General features: G+C 36.2%; 1 protein-coding gene across 7 annotated transcripts; it reads left to right on the forward strand.

The window, feature by feature from the left end:
• Positions 1-451: 451 nt before the first annotated feature.
• On the forward strand, positions 452-15,120 carry LOC149158089 (uncharacterized). Of its 7 annotated transcripts, XM_089436109.1 has the most exons (15): positions 452-647; positions 3,852-3,950; positions 4,306-4,360; positions 4,568-4,656; positions 7,181-7,205; positions 10,825-10,863; positions 10,959-11,076; positions 11,452-11,615; positions 11,775-12,144; positions 12,246-12,397; positions 13,129-13,300; positions 13,409-13,450; positions 13,553-14,086; positions 14,171-14,251; positions 14,469-15,120. In XM_089436109.1, the coding sequence occupies exons 2-15, from the start codon at positions 3,858-3,860 to the stop codon at positions 14,875-14,877; spliced, it is 2,343 nt and encodes a 780-aa protein (XP_089292235.1). In that variant the 5' UTR covers positions 452-647; positions 3,852-3,857; the 3' UTR covers positions 14,878-15,120. The 7 variants fall into 7 exon arrangements, with proteins under 7 accessions (XP_089292235.1, XP_089292236.1, XP_089292237.1 ...); XM_089436110.1 differs by lacking the exon at positions 13,409-13,450 and having other exon boundaries at positions 13,541-14,086; XM_089436111.1 differs by lacking the exon at positions 13,409-13,450.
• Positions 15,121-16,482: the final 1,362 nt, after the last annotated feature.

Here is a 16,482-nt window from a genome sequence, read left to right on the forward strand (position 1 = left end):
TACCTCCCCTTATAATGAGTATAATTATCTCTTTTAATAAATATAATTAACTCATAGCACTAGATAATTTTAAATATAATAGGTTTCCATTAGGCCAATTCCACTAAAGATTTACCATCACTTCAAAGTTAAACCAAATCTCTAAATACATTGGGTCACCTTTCATAAATCTAAAATTAACACAAATCTCTAAATATAATGTTCCACCTTTCATAAATCTTAAATCCTAGTATTTAACTCAACCACAAAATTAACTTACTCCACCATTTTATATAAGATGGACCCCTATGGGACAAGGAAGAGCAAATTCCGAGGCATGGTCATTATTATATTATTATTATTAAAAATTTAACTCAAGTCCACTGCCATTGGTTTACGACTTCCAGGGGTTTTAAGTCCAAAGGCGGTGAGGTTAAGGAGGATGATGATAATATAAAGGCTCATTTGCATTGGTGGAAATCCTTGGATGATAGACATAGAACTAAGAGACTCGGCAGATAGTCGAAAGAAGACCAAACGATCCATTCGGGTACGAGTAACGGCGAGGGTTTAGACATGAACACTGCTTGAAACCCTATGTTTCTGTTTCTTTTCAGATTTTGATCTTATTCTCAACTTCCTGGAGTTCGACAGTCCTCTTTGCGAAGGTATGCCATTGTTTACGCACACCTACAATCGATTCTTATATTCCCCCTGTTGATGTACCATTTTGATTGGGGTTTTACGAAAACATGCACACGAGTTCGAAGCGTTTTAAGGTGTTTTAGGGGAGGGTTTTTGCGTTTTTGGGAGAGGGTTTTTGAGGTACAAACAGAAATGCTGTTAGGCTCTGTTATCGAGAACGTCCTGTAGGGTTGTGTTTGGGTTCGGCAACTTTAGGTGCTGCAGGTTTCTTTTTTTTGCTTTGTTTAACGTGAATTGATTAAATTCCATCTGCCCACCGGTTCAAGGTTTGTACAGTAGGATGTGTGGGCGTTAATCTTGGAAGTGCACCTATTACCATAGCCGTTGTCTGTGTGTCCAATTTGCAGTGGTTTGATCTGCAAGTATTGTAGCTGGGTTGGACTAATGTCTGGTGGCAGCGCTGTGCGTGATGCAGTGTTTTGAGGGCATTTACGTGTTGTGTTGAATACAGCCCATATGTTTTATAATTGGATGATATTTCCCCCCCTTATTCTCTACTGTCCATTCCAACAACATTATCACATCAGCAGTATTGTTTGATTATTCTTGATCCCTGATTTCAGGTTTCGTAGCTTATAGATAATTATTCTTGCTGGAATTTTCTGCGGTTTGTCTCAGTAGCAGTTTTTAAATACTGACGCATATGTTTAAATATCTCTTTAGTTATGCAATCTAATTGTAATGCGAGACTCAAGGTGCTCTTACAGAGCAAGTTGGGAGAGATCCCTGAGATAAGCTTCAATTCCAGTACATATAAAGCTTTGTAGCTCGTAACAGACTATACAGATAAAACTTTGTAGCTTGTAACAGACTGAAAGTGTAAACCCGCACAGTCCAAGGCTTGGTCATGCTCTTTATCATCTGTTTTCATTATCAAAGTTTCAGCTAACCCCTCCTTTATATCCACTCCTATGAGAACAAAGGGTCATCGATCTTATATCTCGACAAGGAGGTCATCTTCATGGAAATGATCTAGGACAAAGCTGATTTGTCTAATGCATCTTTTGGCTAGAAATCCATTGTTAATCTTGGGAGCTTTACCCAAATTGACATGATGCTAATCCTCTTTTTTTACATCAAATACTGGGGACCATTATGTTAGAAGCAAAGGGTTGATTCCCCGTTTCCATCTTGAATTCAAAACCTCCTTTGCATCAGATATTAATTGAAAAATCAGCTCCAGCCATCCCCTAGAAAGCATGCAATAGGTCAGACAATAATTGAGAAAAGCCTCAAAATTTGTAATCACCCTTTTTGTGGCTGTTCTATCCCTACTTCTTTAAGTCTAAGTACGAGACAGGGAAGACACAGAAATGAGTGTTTGACACAAGACACGACCCCCCTAGAAACCAGAGACAGAAGATATATATATATATATATATATATATATATATATATATATATATATATATATATATATATATATCAAATTAGTAATTACACATACAAAAGTGAAATACAGACACAGATACAAATTTTGTTGGAATTTCGAAACCAAAACATTTACATGACGATGGTACAAATTCAATCATACAATTAGTTACTACTTAGTGGTATTAGTGCGACATCAATGATGATCAAATGATGAACACACAAGACCATAAACCATAATTTTCTCATGAAGTCGTCAGAATTAAAATGCATTACATAAACATTGAGTCATTACACTATAGGTGGGAATGCCAATGACAAATACAAAATAGAGTAGATACTAGAACCATAGTAGCTCTCCTCCATGTCAGAATCGTCAAAATCAACATCATTGCCATTGCTCTCTACCCTGTCCTCCATATATCTAATCCAATTGATGCATCTGGTATTTTGGAGGATGACCCCTCCAAGAGGATCACCATCATCAAAAGCGACACCTTTATGTCTTGCAACATGTCTCCACAGTGGATTCTTTTGCTATTGAAGGAGGGGGACAACATTGCCTGCTGTCTTACTACAACAATGTTTTTTTTAGCATTTGAAACTGCAATGCAGGCCCATTTCCATCAGGTGGAATACTAAGAGAAAATGGTGAAATTGAAGGGGTGGGGGCATCCTTAATAGGGTCATTCCGTTCTTTCCCTTGACCTTCTCTAGCTGCCCTTGCTGATTGAGCCATGATTTTTGTTAAATGAGGAAGAAAATGGACTGCTCTTAAAAATTTTAAACACTGGTGGACAATCCACTTGCCCAGAACTTGGAATCCCTTCAATGCTGCACTAAAACCCTCAGCGACACTCCTTTTTTGAGGACACATGTTTTGTTCACTGGACACATGTCGGGCATGTGTTGAGCATGAATTCAACACGTGTCTTCTGAATAGAACTTGTGCCAAATGTATGTTTGACATATCTTATCATGAATTTGTGTCTGACACTCGGGATTTGTCATACGAGACCCCTTGGGGGTGTGTCTTCTCCATTCACGGAACTTCCCAAAAAGTGCCATCTTGGACATGGAAATGGCTATATCTATCCTAATCTCTTGCTGAAGATTAAGGTTTATGGGTTCTCTGTGACTTTTTCTTATCACTTTTTTTCGTTTTCTAGAGCCATCGATGTTAGTTTCTCCCATGGACATCTCTAGTGTTGCCTTAGCTTCCATTGGTTTTATTAGTAGTTTTAACCACGTACATTGTTGATATTAATGGTTATTGGAAGCTTTTTATCCAAAAAGGGGATTGCCATCAATTTTATGCGTATTTCCTATGTCACATGGTTTGTGTTGGTATTTGAAATTCAGTGAATATGTTCAAATTTCAATGTATTCATTTAATAAAGAAATTTGGCGAATCATGTGACTGAGTTTATTGCTATGCTGTGTTTTCTTCTTTTCCCATGTCACGTGCTCATATCTCTTGTCAGACTGTTAATAATTTTGTTATTTAAATTTGATACTAAAAGACCAATAATGTAAATGGGCTTCTAGTTAGCCACATTGATATTGAAAAACAACAATCTCAGATAGTCTTAGAAATCAGAAGTGTAATTTTACTTTTTTTCTGTGGAAAATAGTCCTTGACCAGATTCATTATTGAACCAAGATGACTGTTTGGATAAGTAGTTCTTAACTGATAATCTAACCTAGTGAGAATTATCTATCAAACCAAGACAGCAGCTTTTATACATGTTTTTTTATCTGATATCTAACCCAGTGCTTGTACTTTGTGTTTGTAGGCATCCATGAAGACAGAAAAAATGAAACCAAAAAGAAATCCCAGGGTTTTTATGGATATTTTAGTTGATGGTGAGCGAGCAGGAACCATTGTATTGGAGGTAATGTTATTGTGGCTTTCATATTCTATTCCTTTTTGGTTTGTTTGTAACTTTGTTGTGTGCAGAACCCCACCTCTGTCCTATAGGCAAATGTAAGATATTCTTTACGATTGAGCAACAACTGGTTCACGAGGAACAAAACATGTTAGAAGTGGGATTTGAACCCGGAAGAATAACATTTCTTCCACCTCACCACTCTGAGCTAGACCCAATCGGCAATGTCTAATTTATTTTCTAAAAACAGCTGAAGTTATTTCTATATATTTAATTTTAGTTTGAGATTGATGGTGTGTGTTTGGTAATATTATATTTACAAATGGGATGGTACTCAACCATGATGTTTGCAATAAAGCAGCTTTTTGCAGATATTGTGCCTAAAACTGCAGAAAATTTTAGAGCACTCTGTACAGGTACGTGGACCTTTTCCAAATATTGTAGATATTCATTTTTAGTTTCTTTCACTAGAATTTGATTACTTGCAAAGATTTCAATTTGAATGTTAATTTTTCAACTGACTCAGTTGATGTTATTTTGTTGGAACAAATAAATGTGCTTAGAATTTTAAATAGTAATGTTGCATAGTACATGATTTCATATTTGTTATTTGGTATTTGCAGGAGAGAAAGGTATTGGTAGAACAACAAAAAAGCCTCTGCATTACAAAGGATCCACTTTTCATCGAATAATTAAAGGATTTGTGGCTCAAGTATGTCCTCTTGCTCATTAATAAAACTCCTCTGTATTTAGAAATTTTATGAGCAAATCGCTTTTCCTCAACAGGATGCATATCTGAAATGTATATGTTTGAACTTTGTTTCAACTGTACATTTTGTACTTCACGAGGTTTTGTGCTTACCTACTTCTTTCCCCTCATCAGTCATGTGCACACACACACATGTATATACAGCCTTGGAAGTCAGTTCAGTATTTGCCTGAATTTGGTGCAGTTTTTAGTTTTTCTTTTTGGTGAGAAAGAGAGGTTATATGATAACGGGCCTGTGTTCATGAAGTATAGATTCTTTTTCTTTTTGAACTGGAACAAGTGTGATCCTTTGTTTTCATAAATGTGTTCTGTTTCAGATCTGCATACTGTTCTATGTACATAATTGATTATTCTAGACATTCTAGACAGAAGTTATAATTGGATTGACTGTCATCTGGACTCTAGCACACAGCAAAATAAAATTGAATTTATAAATCCTATTTCTAAACAAAATAATTTCAACAAAAGACAACTTGTTGCATCGAATAAGTACCTGAATATTCTGCTTGTGATGTTTATGGGGTTCGGAAGGACCCATATGTACTTGTTTGTCTTTGCTCAGCCATCCTATCTCTTCAAGCGTTGCAAAGTGCAGCAATCTGTTGTAATTGCCGATGTTCCCTGAGCCACTCCTGAGATTTTAGAACATTGTGTTTCAGATTCCAAGATCCTTGGAATGATCTTTATTTGTCATGAACCCCCTTTCCTCTGGTGAATTTTTCCTTCTACGTTGTTAGTGGCTCCATAAATAGCTGAGCCCCCGCAAGTCATATATTAATGTTATTCCCCAACAGTCTTCCCCCAAATTTTGATTGTAACTCCTGTGAACCCTTTTTCTGGTCATACTCTTCTTGTAATATAAGGATTCTCAACAACTGACATCAGCCTTATTACATTTGTTTTCTTCTGTATCTCAATTTGATTCACGGTTTTCCTTCTCCCTTGTTTAAGAGTTTTCTAATCCCTTTCCAATTATAACCCGTTCCTTGTAATCTGCTCCTTTTTGAGCTAGATGTTGATTTTGTTCCCTCTTCTTCTTTCACTCTGCTGCCTTTGTCATCACCTCATCAGTCATTTTCTTCAACTGGTTTTGGTTTACTCTTCTGTTTGATGTTGGGTTATTTCTCTAGGCATTGCTATATGAGAGCCTACTATTCTGTTAACAATCCCTTGCATGTGTCTTTACAACAAATTGTCTGGCTTAATATGGCATGGATTGGGGGGGGGGGAGCGGGGCTCTTTTGATTTTAGTCGTTCATGAATGACTAAAATCAGAAAATAGTACTTGAAGAAAACAACTATGAAGTATAAACTTACATACACATGCATTTTTCATGTTTCCAAGCTTCCCTGTGTAAGTTTGAACAGGTGGGGAGGATAGCAACTTTTCCTCTTTACCACTCGAGTTAGACCCAATTAACAATACACACATGCAAATAACCCTCTATTTTTTGACTTGATTCCTAGGAAACACATAAGTTGATCAAAGCCTATGCCCATGCATCTTAATGCCAGCATATTTATGTGAAAATGGTGAATGAATCCGAATAACGAGTGACACTAGTATAACACACATAAGTTGATCAAAGCCTATGTCCATGCCTCTTAATGCCAGCATATTTATGGGAAGATGGTGAATGAATCCGAATAATGAGTGACACGAGTATTCCATTGGTTTGAACATGTCTAGGAGTTGATTGGAAACAAATAAATTTTAAAGAATCTGAGACTGTTTCTCTTACTTTAAGAATAAATAAAATCGTTAACGATATGATTCAAATTAGCTTGATGAAATATCTCTTTTTTTTTCGAAGGGGGAAGGGACAATAAAGCAAGTTTCAAATTTGATGTTTCATAACAAATTATATGACACTAAACGCTGGGAAACCCTAAACCTGGAAAATTTGCCTAACTGAGAGCTATCTCATTTTATTGACTGAGAGCCGTACCAGACTCTTGCTGGGATGTGGCTAAGTCTACCTGCAAAATATGCAACACATCTAACACACTTTCATGTGGGCTGTTGTAAAAGCAGATGGGTTTCATACTACATAGGTCCTTCTGACTATAAAAGCATTTCTCCTCGTCAAAGAGATATAAAGTACTGTTAAGATTTTGTATAGTTGAAGAAATGAATTCATAAATCTTTCAAAAGTCTGCCTGGCAATTAAATTTGAGACCCCTTCATCTGTTACCTGTACGATATTGTACTCTCAGAGAGATTATCCAGGATTATTGTTTTGATCCTTGCATGATAGCTTTCAAACTATTTGAAATATGTTAAAGCATTGTTAAGAAGATGTATTTCTATGCCTTTTCTCATATTTCTTTTCCCTTTTCTGCTGGTGGTATTAAATCTTGATCGAGCAATTAATAGATGCCTTTTGTTTAAATTTTGGTTGCCAGAATATATTATTTCAAATGTTGTTATACACGTTAAATGACTATACATGTATTTTTTTTGCAGGGAGGCGACTTTTCAAAGAAAGATGGTAAAAGCACTTATATCCACTTTCTTCTTCTGTATTCCTTTGTTGTGCCTACCTAAAAAAAATCACCCTGTAAAGTAAATGAGGTTTTCTTCTGTATTCCTTTGTTGATTGAATGCTTGCAGGGCTGTTGAATACAAAGATATTCTCCTATGATTTCAGGTTTGAGTGCCCCATTTTACAAAATGCTTAATACACTGTAGGCTCTTGAGTCTTTATTGAGAGTTCTGTTTTGGTTGTATGATGTATGCCATCAAATTGTCTTTAGTGATTTTTCAACACCCCATCCTGCCCTGTATTACTCACCTGCTTACTTGTATTGTATTATGTATAATGAAGTGATGGAATTTCTGTTCAGAATTCATCTTTGAAAACACTATTAGTTATAGTAATTATGATCTTGTTAGTTTGATGCTCCATACCTGTTGTCATTTAATTTGTAATAAAATGGGCCTTTTTTTCCTTCTATTTGTTGTATGGTTCTTCCAGAAATAAATAAGAATAAGATGCCTAATAACCCCACTTTTACAACAGATGTAAGACATGGGTGATTCATGTACCAAAAACTTTGCCGTTCTGGAAGCTATCTTTGGGGTGCAAGTCCCTGCGTTGCCATGATAGCATCCTCCCTCGTTCTGGTATTAACATTTCTTAGAAGTGGTTGTGTGCTTTGTAGGTTTCTTGCTTGTGGTTGTCTTTGTGATGCCTTCTTAAATTAAATCTTACTAAACGATAGTTGCAGATCCCTTGATGAGAGTTTTATTCTACATTAATTAAAGACATACCTGGTTAGTGCTTTGTTTATTGTTCTGTACCAGAGAAGCACTACAGTTACTAGATGCTCTTTTACATCCCAAAGAATGGTATGCATAAGGTTTACTGTATTATTGCATCATCTAATAGATTTCAAACTTTAAATACATGCGACTTGCAAGCAATTCATCAATATTAGACTAGGCATTTAAAGGGTACAAGAAATAAAAAGGATTTCTAGATTATCCAAGTTACCATATCTATGGACATTGGAAACATTTTGGGAACAAGGCCAAGGGGACAAATTTCTAAGTTACTTATTATTACACGCATTAGTAACTTAAGAAACAGATGGTAATTATAGTTTGCCAAATATTCTAGTTGATGCAAGGTATGCTACATCTGTCTTAACTATCAGCACTGACAGTTTGCCATAACTACATACTGTTACATGTGTGTGTGTAATTCAAGATATTGTGATATGCTGCAGAAAATAAATATTTGATATTCAGGGGCTTGATATTGGAGCTAGGGAAATCAAAAGTTGCTCAATATTTAAACAACATCCACAAAAGGCTTCTTATCATAGTTACATACTGCATTCCAGATTTTATGGTATTTGATTGTACCATACTTGCTTTCTAGTTTAATTTTAACATGCTTTTTATGTCAGCTCTTTAATTTAGATATTCAGACAGTGTAAAGTCTTTCATCTTGTGAATAAGCACACTATAAAATGTTTGATTTGTTATTGAGTGATATTAGTCTCAATCAGAAATGTCTTATATGATGTGGTAAACCTTTTTAAAAAGCTTGTTGCATCTCGACACCATGTTTCAAAATATTGAATACCAAATGATTGAATTTTCAGTTCCATAAGCGATATGGGAATCTGATTAGAGGAATTCACAGATTTGATTCTGATTATATTTGATATTTAAGCCAGTGATGTTAAACTTGTCGAGTAACTTAAGAAGCTTAACAATACCTCTCTCCTCTCTGTATTGTTATTTTCGCTACTAAAGCCCACTTACAAATGTGTACATAGAAACAGTGTTTCAGTAGCATTAAATTATACATTTGCCCCACTTACCACCTGCAGATAACTCACTAGTTTTATGAGTTAAAGTGTTTATCATTGCACTTCATTATCAATATATTATATTATGAAAATTAACTGTTTCCCTTATAAAAACACACTTCTAGGTACACCGCTTGCTATTCCATGTTCATTATTGATATAGTTTCACTTAAATCTTATTCCATTTTGGCGACTTAGTTTTAGGTAGCTAGATATTTATTGCACTCCTAATTATGTCATCCTATTAGAATTTTTTAATAACAAAGAACCAAGTAATTAACCAAAATAAGATATTATCTCTTTATGATTTTTGTCCAATCAGAACTTTTTCAACAACAAATAACTAATTAATCTTGTATAAATTGCGGTATTATATCTTCAATCCTGTGTCATGCAAAAAAGTATACTTATTTTGCATCCACTTTATGCACTTCATTGTGCAGAAGAGTAACATAGCTGGTGTCACCATTTGCCTTTTGTGTTGGTAAAACCACACCTTGAATTTATAGGGTGGGTAAACTCATTTTATTCTCCTTTGTTTTATCTGTGTGAAGTTGGCTTTACGGTTTCTTGTGAAACTTAAGGTCTACTGGATCTTTCAGAGAATTCAATGCTAAAGTATTGTCATTCTGAATGATTTCATTGGGTGTCTGTTTCCAGAATTCAGAACAGTTGACATGACTGCAAATATTGTCCTTCCTTTGCAAGGACACTGGTAAGCCTTCTGAGTAACTCTTGAGTTTCTTAATTCTTAGTCAGAACAGATAGGCGTCCACATCAATTTGTTATCTAGTATAAGGAAGTGACATAACGGCTAATTGTTCCAGTTGTTAGACATTTTTGAGTGTGCATTTAAGGAGAGATTAAACCATCTGTTGAAAACTTGAAATTCCTTATCAGAAAGGGACCAACATTTGCCATGTAATGACTAAGTGAAAATAGGTATCTAGTGCCAAGTTCATTTAATTTCCTGTGCTGACAATATGTTTTTCTTGATCTTTGCAGTGCGAAATAAATTGCATATCTTGCATTTCTTCAGGTCTCCAAGTTGGTAGCAAGACCTTTATATCAGATCTAGCTAATTGCCCAGTTTATTCATTTTTCAATTTTTTCTTTCCTGGACTAGTGTGTTGGATGAGACTGTCTTTTATTAAGTGGATTGTTTCAAGATACTATTTTATAAAGCTAATGTATGTTGTTGCTTTTGAATATACCACAAAGTAAATGCTATCCTGGACCTTTTTAAATAGTCATATCTGTCAAAATATGTCCATTTTGTTCATTTTCATATATTACAGCATCTTTAGAAACACTTCTGTCAGTGTATGGGGCTGTGAATCTAGACTAAATTTGGGCACAAATGCATTTATTGTTTTAAATGCCCTTACAAAGGGACCACTTGTGTCAGTATTGATAAAAGGTTGGCGAACTCTGATATTATATTTTTGTTGTACATTTGTAATTGACAATATAAATTAGTTAAATGATAAATCAATTGAAATGTGGAAGATCAAATGGGCTTATTTAATTGTATTACCAGCATTTGCCTTTTGATTATAATTACAGTTTTTGTAAAACCCTTTTTTCTTCAAATCAATTCATGGTTTTGTTTTATTTTATATTCTATATTCTTAATTTGGTAGTTGTTGATGATCCCTTTTCCATCTAGAAAATGATTTCTATCTTTATCCCTGTTCGCATAATATGATTATTAACAGGTTATATTACTTTAAGTTTAAAATATTGGTGAAATTTTGCTGCAGTTAATATCTTTCATTTTGTATGCAGGTACTGGAGGAGAAAGTATATATGGTGGAAAATTTGCAGGTCAGTTAACTCATGCTTTGTTGAAATAACTTTACTTTATATGATCTGATCTATATTGTCAGCAGGCATTGAATGTTCCCTATTTGTCACTGCAGATGAAAATTTTCAGTTACGTCATGATGGCCCCGGTATTCTATCTATGGCCAATGCTGGTCCGCACACCAATGGTTCTCAGTTTTTTATTACTTTTGCAGCTGCACCTCATCTTGATGGGTATATAATCCATTCTATATCTTGAATTTGTCTAAGCCACTAATACGTTGGTTGGTGTTAGCATATTTTTTGTGTACCCATGACTGTCACCATATGCCAATTCAGTATTTTAGAAATACAAGCAAGATTCGGATACCTTAAAATAATGGTTTGTTTTCTTTAGGATCCAGATACCAGTGTATTTTTACCAATTGACTTTTCAAATTCTGATAATTTTTTGTAGGCAGTTCTCTTCAGTCTACTTCAGTTGGTCTATTTGCTACTGAGGGGGTGAGGCTAACATTTGTCTGGCTAATGTGGATATCTTGCCTCTCCCCATCTGTTTCCTGATTTACTCTTATGCTATTAAATTCCCTTTTTTCTGGTCATATGCAGCAAGCATGTTGTCTTTGGAAGAGTTGTGGAAGGAATAGATGTTATGAAGAAAATTGAGCGGTTACCTACTGCAGATCGAGGCAGACCTGTTGTTCCAGTTAAGATTTCCAATTGTGGTGAAGTTTCTCCCGGCAAAGATAATGGTATAGTTTCTATTGATGAAGGTACTGTATCTTTTAAGTTGCAAGCATCATGATCTACCTTGTTTGAATTTTTAGCCGACCATGAATGATATTATTTCTAGTAATTTTTAGACATTTTTTGCCTTTTATTCCCTTGAGATATGAGACTCTGTAACTTCAAACTTTTGGGTTTATCTGCAGATAAAAAGAAAGGAAAGAAACTGAAGGCCACAAAAGAAGCAGTGTCAAGTGATGATGATAGTCGGAAAATGCGTAAAAGGAAAAAGCATAGGAGGGTGCGCAAGGACCGAAGAAAGAGGAGGCGTCGCCATTATTCTTCTGATTCAGACACCTCATCGGACACGGATTCAGATTCAGACACCTCTGACAGTGAGTCTGATTCGTACTCTTCGTCAGATGATACTAGCACTTCAAGTAAAGATGATAGGGTGAGAAGGAAGAAGAAATCATCTAGAAAAAGCAAGCATAGACATACAAAGCGACGGAGGGATAAGCGGAGAGGGAAAAGACATGGTCGGAAAGTGAAGAGATCAAGACGAAAGTCTAAGTGGTATAGATTTTCCATTCAGTGATAGGAATAGAGAACAGTCTCGTGTTATATAGATAATTCATGTTTCTAAAAGTACTTGAACTCAATTTTTTGAATTGCAGGAGCTCAGATAGTGATTATAGCAGTAGCAGTGATACAGAGAGTGAGACTTCAAGTGAGAGTGATACTGAAAGTGATAGTGAGAGTGATGTAGGTAAGAGAAGTGTGAAATCGAAGACACATTCCCGTGCAGTTGAGAAGCCTCAAAATTCTGGTAAGTGGTGGTTCATTACTGACTTAATGTCTAGCTGGCCACTTGTTATCAAGCATTTCACTGCCTATATGGAAAGTGCAAAGGCAGCATTTAGCTTTTTTTGTGGAATTGATAAGAATAATGGTATTCAGGCATTTATATATTAAAAATGCATTGATATCTTTAGATGACAGTGTATTTTGTGAGACCGACAGAAATGGTGTTGGGTTTAATAATGTTGTTATGCTAGAATCCAAATCAAATCATAGTAAATACTAGCTGTATTTTGAAGGGATCTTTGAAGGGATCAGTTGTGGTTAAATAGCAAATACTAGCTGTATTTTCCAAGATTAACATTTCGTTGATCAATTGTAGAGATGCTGATTATAAGACAAAAAAATTTAGAACTCAAAAGTCTTTTTGTGAGGCAACTTTGCTTATGATTCTACATTGATCATAAATTGCTCTCTACTGTCTTCTGGTACAGGATTAATTGCCATCTTATATCCTAGAAGATGATTTGTGAAAAGTTTAATTGCATATTAAATCTTATTTTAGCTTTGCTGAAATTTCCAGCAGAAAGGTGGTCTTATTATCTTTCAAACTTAAAAGAGTCTACGATGGATGCTATCCTTCAGGATTCCCTACAAAGTCTTCTATGAATTGACTGTAATACTTTGCCTCTAGGATTCATCATTGCTAAGACAAATAAAAAGATGTCACAAACTTCTTTTTATTTTTGATTTTTGCAGACAAGCAAGGCATCGAGGAAGAAAAAGGAATCGTGGTCAAAGATATTGTGGAAGAAGGTGAATTAGTGAAAGAGAATGAGGAAAAAACCAAAGAGATGGATGTTGTTGAAGTTAAGGCAGACAGGAGTCCAGATTCTCGATCTCCTCAGAGCGATGCCCCTAGTGGTTCTAGGTTAGTCTTCCTTTCACTTTTTCACGAAATGGTATGTGAATGTCATGGAAGTGCATTTAAAGTCTGCCATTTTGTTTGTGAGATTAACTTTGCAAGAACTTTCGACAGGTTTGGTGGTTCAAATATTGGCATTAAGATTTATTTGCCAAGGTGTTATTTGATCTCTTCAGTGTTTATATATTTTGATATAGATTGATGTTTTATAATTGTACATTTTATAATTGATTTTTTCTCTACAAGGAGTCCTAGCAGGAGCCCTCGGAAGAGTTTGAGCAGGAGCCCAAAAAGGAGCTTGAGCAGGAGCCAGAGTGAGAGTCCTCGGAGGGTCTTGAGCAGGAGCCTGAGTAGAAGCCCCAGAAGGGTATTGAGTAGAAGTCCTCGAATGAGTTTGAGTAGGAGCCCAAGTGTGATAGCTCGCAGGCATTTAAGCAGAAGCCCAAGTGTGATCACTCGTAGGCCTTTAAGCGGGAGTCCACGAAGGAGTTTGAGTAGACATTCACGGCAAAACCTAGCCCAAAGTCCCCCGAAAAGTCGAAGCAGTCCTCCAAGCAGAAGGTTGTCAAGAAGTCGTAGTCCTGTTGTTGATAAGAGTACACTTCCCCCTCCTAATCAAAGTCAGACTACAGCAAGAAGTCGTAGCCCAGAGGGCACACCTAAACGTGTGCGAAGAGGTCGTGGGTTCAGCCAGCGTTACTCTTATGCTCGTCGTTATCGTACTCCTTCTCCAGACCGCTCTCCCCCAAGGTCTCATCGCGTCAGTGAAAGGAGTATTCCTGAAAGGGACAGGTTTGTACACATTCGTATTGCATCATTAAATTGTGAAAATTTAGAAAGGATCTATAACAGAATAAATTTATTGTGTTGTGGTAGATATTCAAGTTATAGGAGTTACTCTGAGCGCTCTCCACCAAGGCATTACAGAAACCCACCAAGAGGCAGGACTCCTCCAAGGTTAGAGACTCGGAAGCCTCTGTCTTTTAGTCTGCAGTGCTTGAAGGAATATGTTCTGAATATTCTTTTAGCAAATCTTTTATATTACTATGGTCAAGATAATCTATTGTGTAATTGTCTGCTTTTTGCTTGTGTATTGACTAAAAGCAAGGCATTGTGTTGGAGCTATGTTTACTAAAATTATTTGTGACAACTTAATATGCTTGCTTAAATGCAGGTACAGGAGGAGCAGGAGTCGAAGCATGAGTTATAGCCCTGTAGCCTATCGGAACCGGAGAAGAAATCGAAGTCTCAGCCGCAGTCGTAGTCCTGCAGATGAGCGTCCTCGTGTCAGTGATCAGTTGCGCTCTCGTCTTGGTCCACGAGATTCATACGAAAGTAGAGGAAGGAGGGGCCGGTCCCCCTCAAGGAGTAGAAGCTCTTCTACGTCAAGATCGTCCGAGAGCTTGCCTGCGGACAATCGTCGCACTGCTTCTAGTGATAAACACAAATCAGGACATTCCCCCAGGGGGCAGCGGTCACCAGCAGCTTCACTTAGCAAATCGATGTCTCGAAGCCGAACACCACCAGGAAATGGGAACCTTGTCTCATATGGGGATGGAAGTCCTGATTCACGTTCCAAGTAATTATGTAGTATGTAGAAGTAGAACTCATGGTCTACTTTAGAAATGTAAAAGAAAGGTTAGGCAATTCCAGGCTTTATTGATGTGAACTGAGTAGATTTTTCCATGTTGAATTTTCCATGAAACATTGCAAATAGTGGGCATTGTAGTAACTGACAATCTTATAATCCTTGGTTATATAGTCGTAATCCAGATTGTCATTTGGACTTTTTGATAATATGAAAGATGATTTTTGTGGTGGTGTAAGTATTGCATGTCCAATTCTTACTGAAAAAGAAAGTATTGCATGTCCAATTGCGCTCTTCATCTTAATTGCCCGTTCTATTGTGGTATTGGGTTGTGTATAATACTGTGATTATTTGTAAGCGGATGCTCTTGTTTGTATGCTTTAGGTATTAAGGATGTTTTGTTTTTGTTTTCATTTTTTTTCCCTTTTTCTGTTTCTTTTTTATATTTAATAGTGGTATGATTGTCTTTTTATTCCATATGATGTGGTGGCAGTCATTTTTTTTGTGCTATGAGGATAATTTTTCTTCTTTTTTGTATTTAATAGTGGCGTGATTATCTTTTTATTCCATATGATGTGGTGGCAGTCATTTTTGTGCTGTGGGGATAAATTTTCTCCCATAATTTTATGGCAGGAAACTGGTTCTAATGCCACCTATCTTTTTCCAAATATCGTTGAAGTTAGCCGAGTTGCATGTTAGGATATGTTTATTCAAAAGTATCTTCCAGTGGGAGGTTATGTCAATTGTTTCATTTTTTTTCCTTTTGTAAAGTAAGTGTTCTTCATCTAGAAGGGATTGGCAACTAAGCTGGTTTCATACTCATATGATACGGGGTTCCAGCCGCTACCACTTTAATCTCTAGGCGTCTATGTATAGACCTTCTGCAGAGACAGGTCAACTAGGAAGATTTGAACCTTGAATCTCATAATTTACATAGCGCTTCATAATTTGGTGATTGCCAATTACTATGGTCATAATATGGTCATAATTTGGTGACCTGCCCTTTTTGAAGTTATTTCGGGATACTATTGAATGTGTCTCATGTTTGCAAATATATTTGACATTTTAATAATTTTACAAATATGGGATGTTTTTTTAATGAAAGAACAGGTATTGTATTCGTGAAACCCATATCGTGGGATACTATTGAATGTGTCTCATGTTTGCAAATATATTTGACATTTTAATAATTTTACAAATATGGGATGTTTTTTTAATGAAAGAACAGGTATTGTATTCGTGAAACCCATATCGTATCATATATTTTACATGGGTCACTTGGTCACCTGCCCCAAATATCTCCGACCCGTCAAGCAGAAATTGTTAGTATCGCCTGATTGATAGCAGCATTGCACCTTACGGCTTCTTACATCTTATCAGAAACATTTGATTTGATTAAAGGTGGGCCAAATCTCAAAAATTTACATAGCTACGCTCCATGTCTTTTGACCTGCATACTGTATATACATCCCACTAACCCAACTCTTTATTTATCCCCGCCTACTGAATCCCTTTCTTGTCTCAAGATTCAGTGAATCTTTTGATAACAAATTGCAAGGATACGGCATTCAACATTCATGAGAACCGGAGCACTAGGGGT

The sequence above is a fragment of the Pinus tabuliformis genome, chromosome 5_2 (genome assembly GCF_031772625.1).
Source record: "Pinus tabuliformis cultivar Carrire ecotype Pingquan chromosome 5_2, CPIR1, whole genome shotgun sequence".
NCBI lineage: Eukaryota > Viridiplantae > Streptophyta > Pinopsida > Pinales > Pinaceae > Pinus > Pinus tabuliformis.

Coding starts and splice junctions, on each gene's coding strand:
- LOC149158089 (XM_089436109.1), top strand. CDS start 3,858: ATGAAGACAGAAAAAATGAAACCAAAAAGAAATCCCAGGGTTTTTATG. Junction 7,206..10,824: donor CGACTTTTCAAAGAAAGATG/GTAAAAGCACTT, acceptor TTTTGTATGCAG/GTACTGGAGGAGAAAGTATA. Junction 14,087..14,170: donor AGTATTCCTGAAAGGGACAG/GTTTGTACACAT, acceptor GTGTTGTGGTAG/ATATTCAAGTTATAGGAGTT.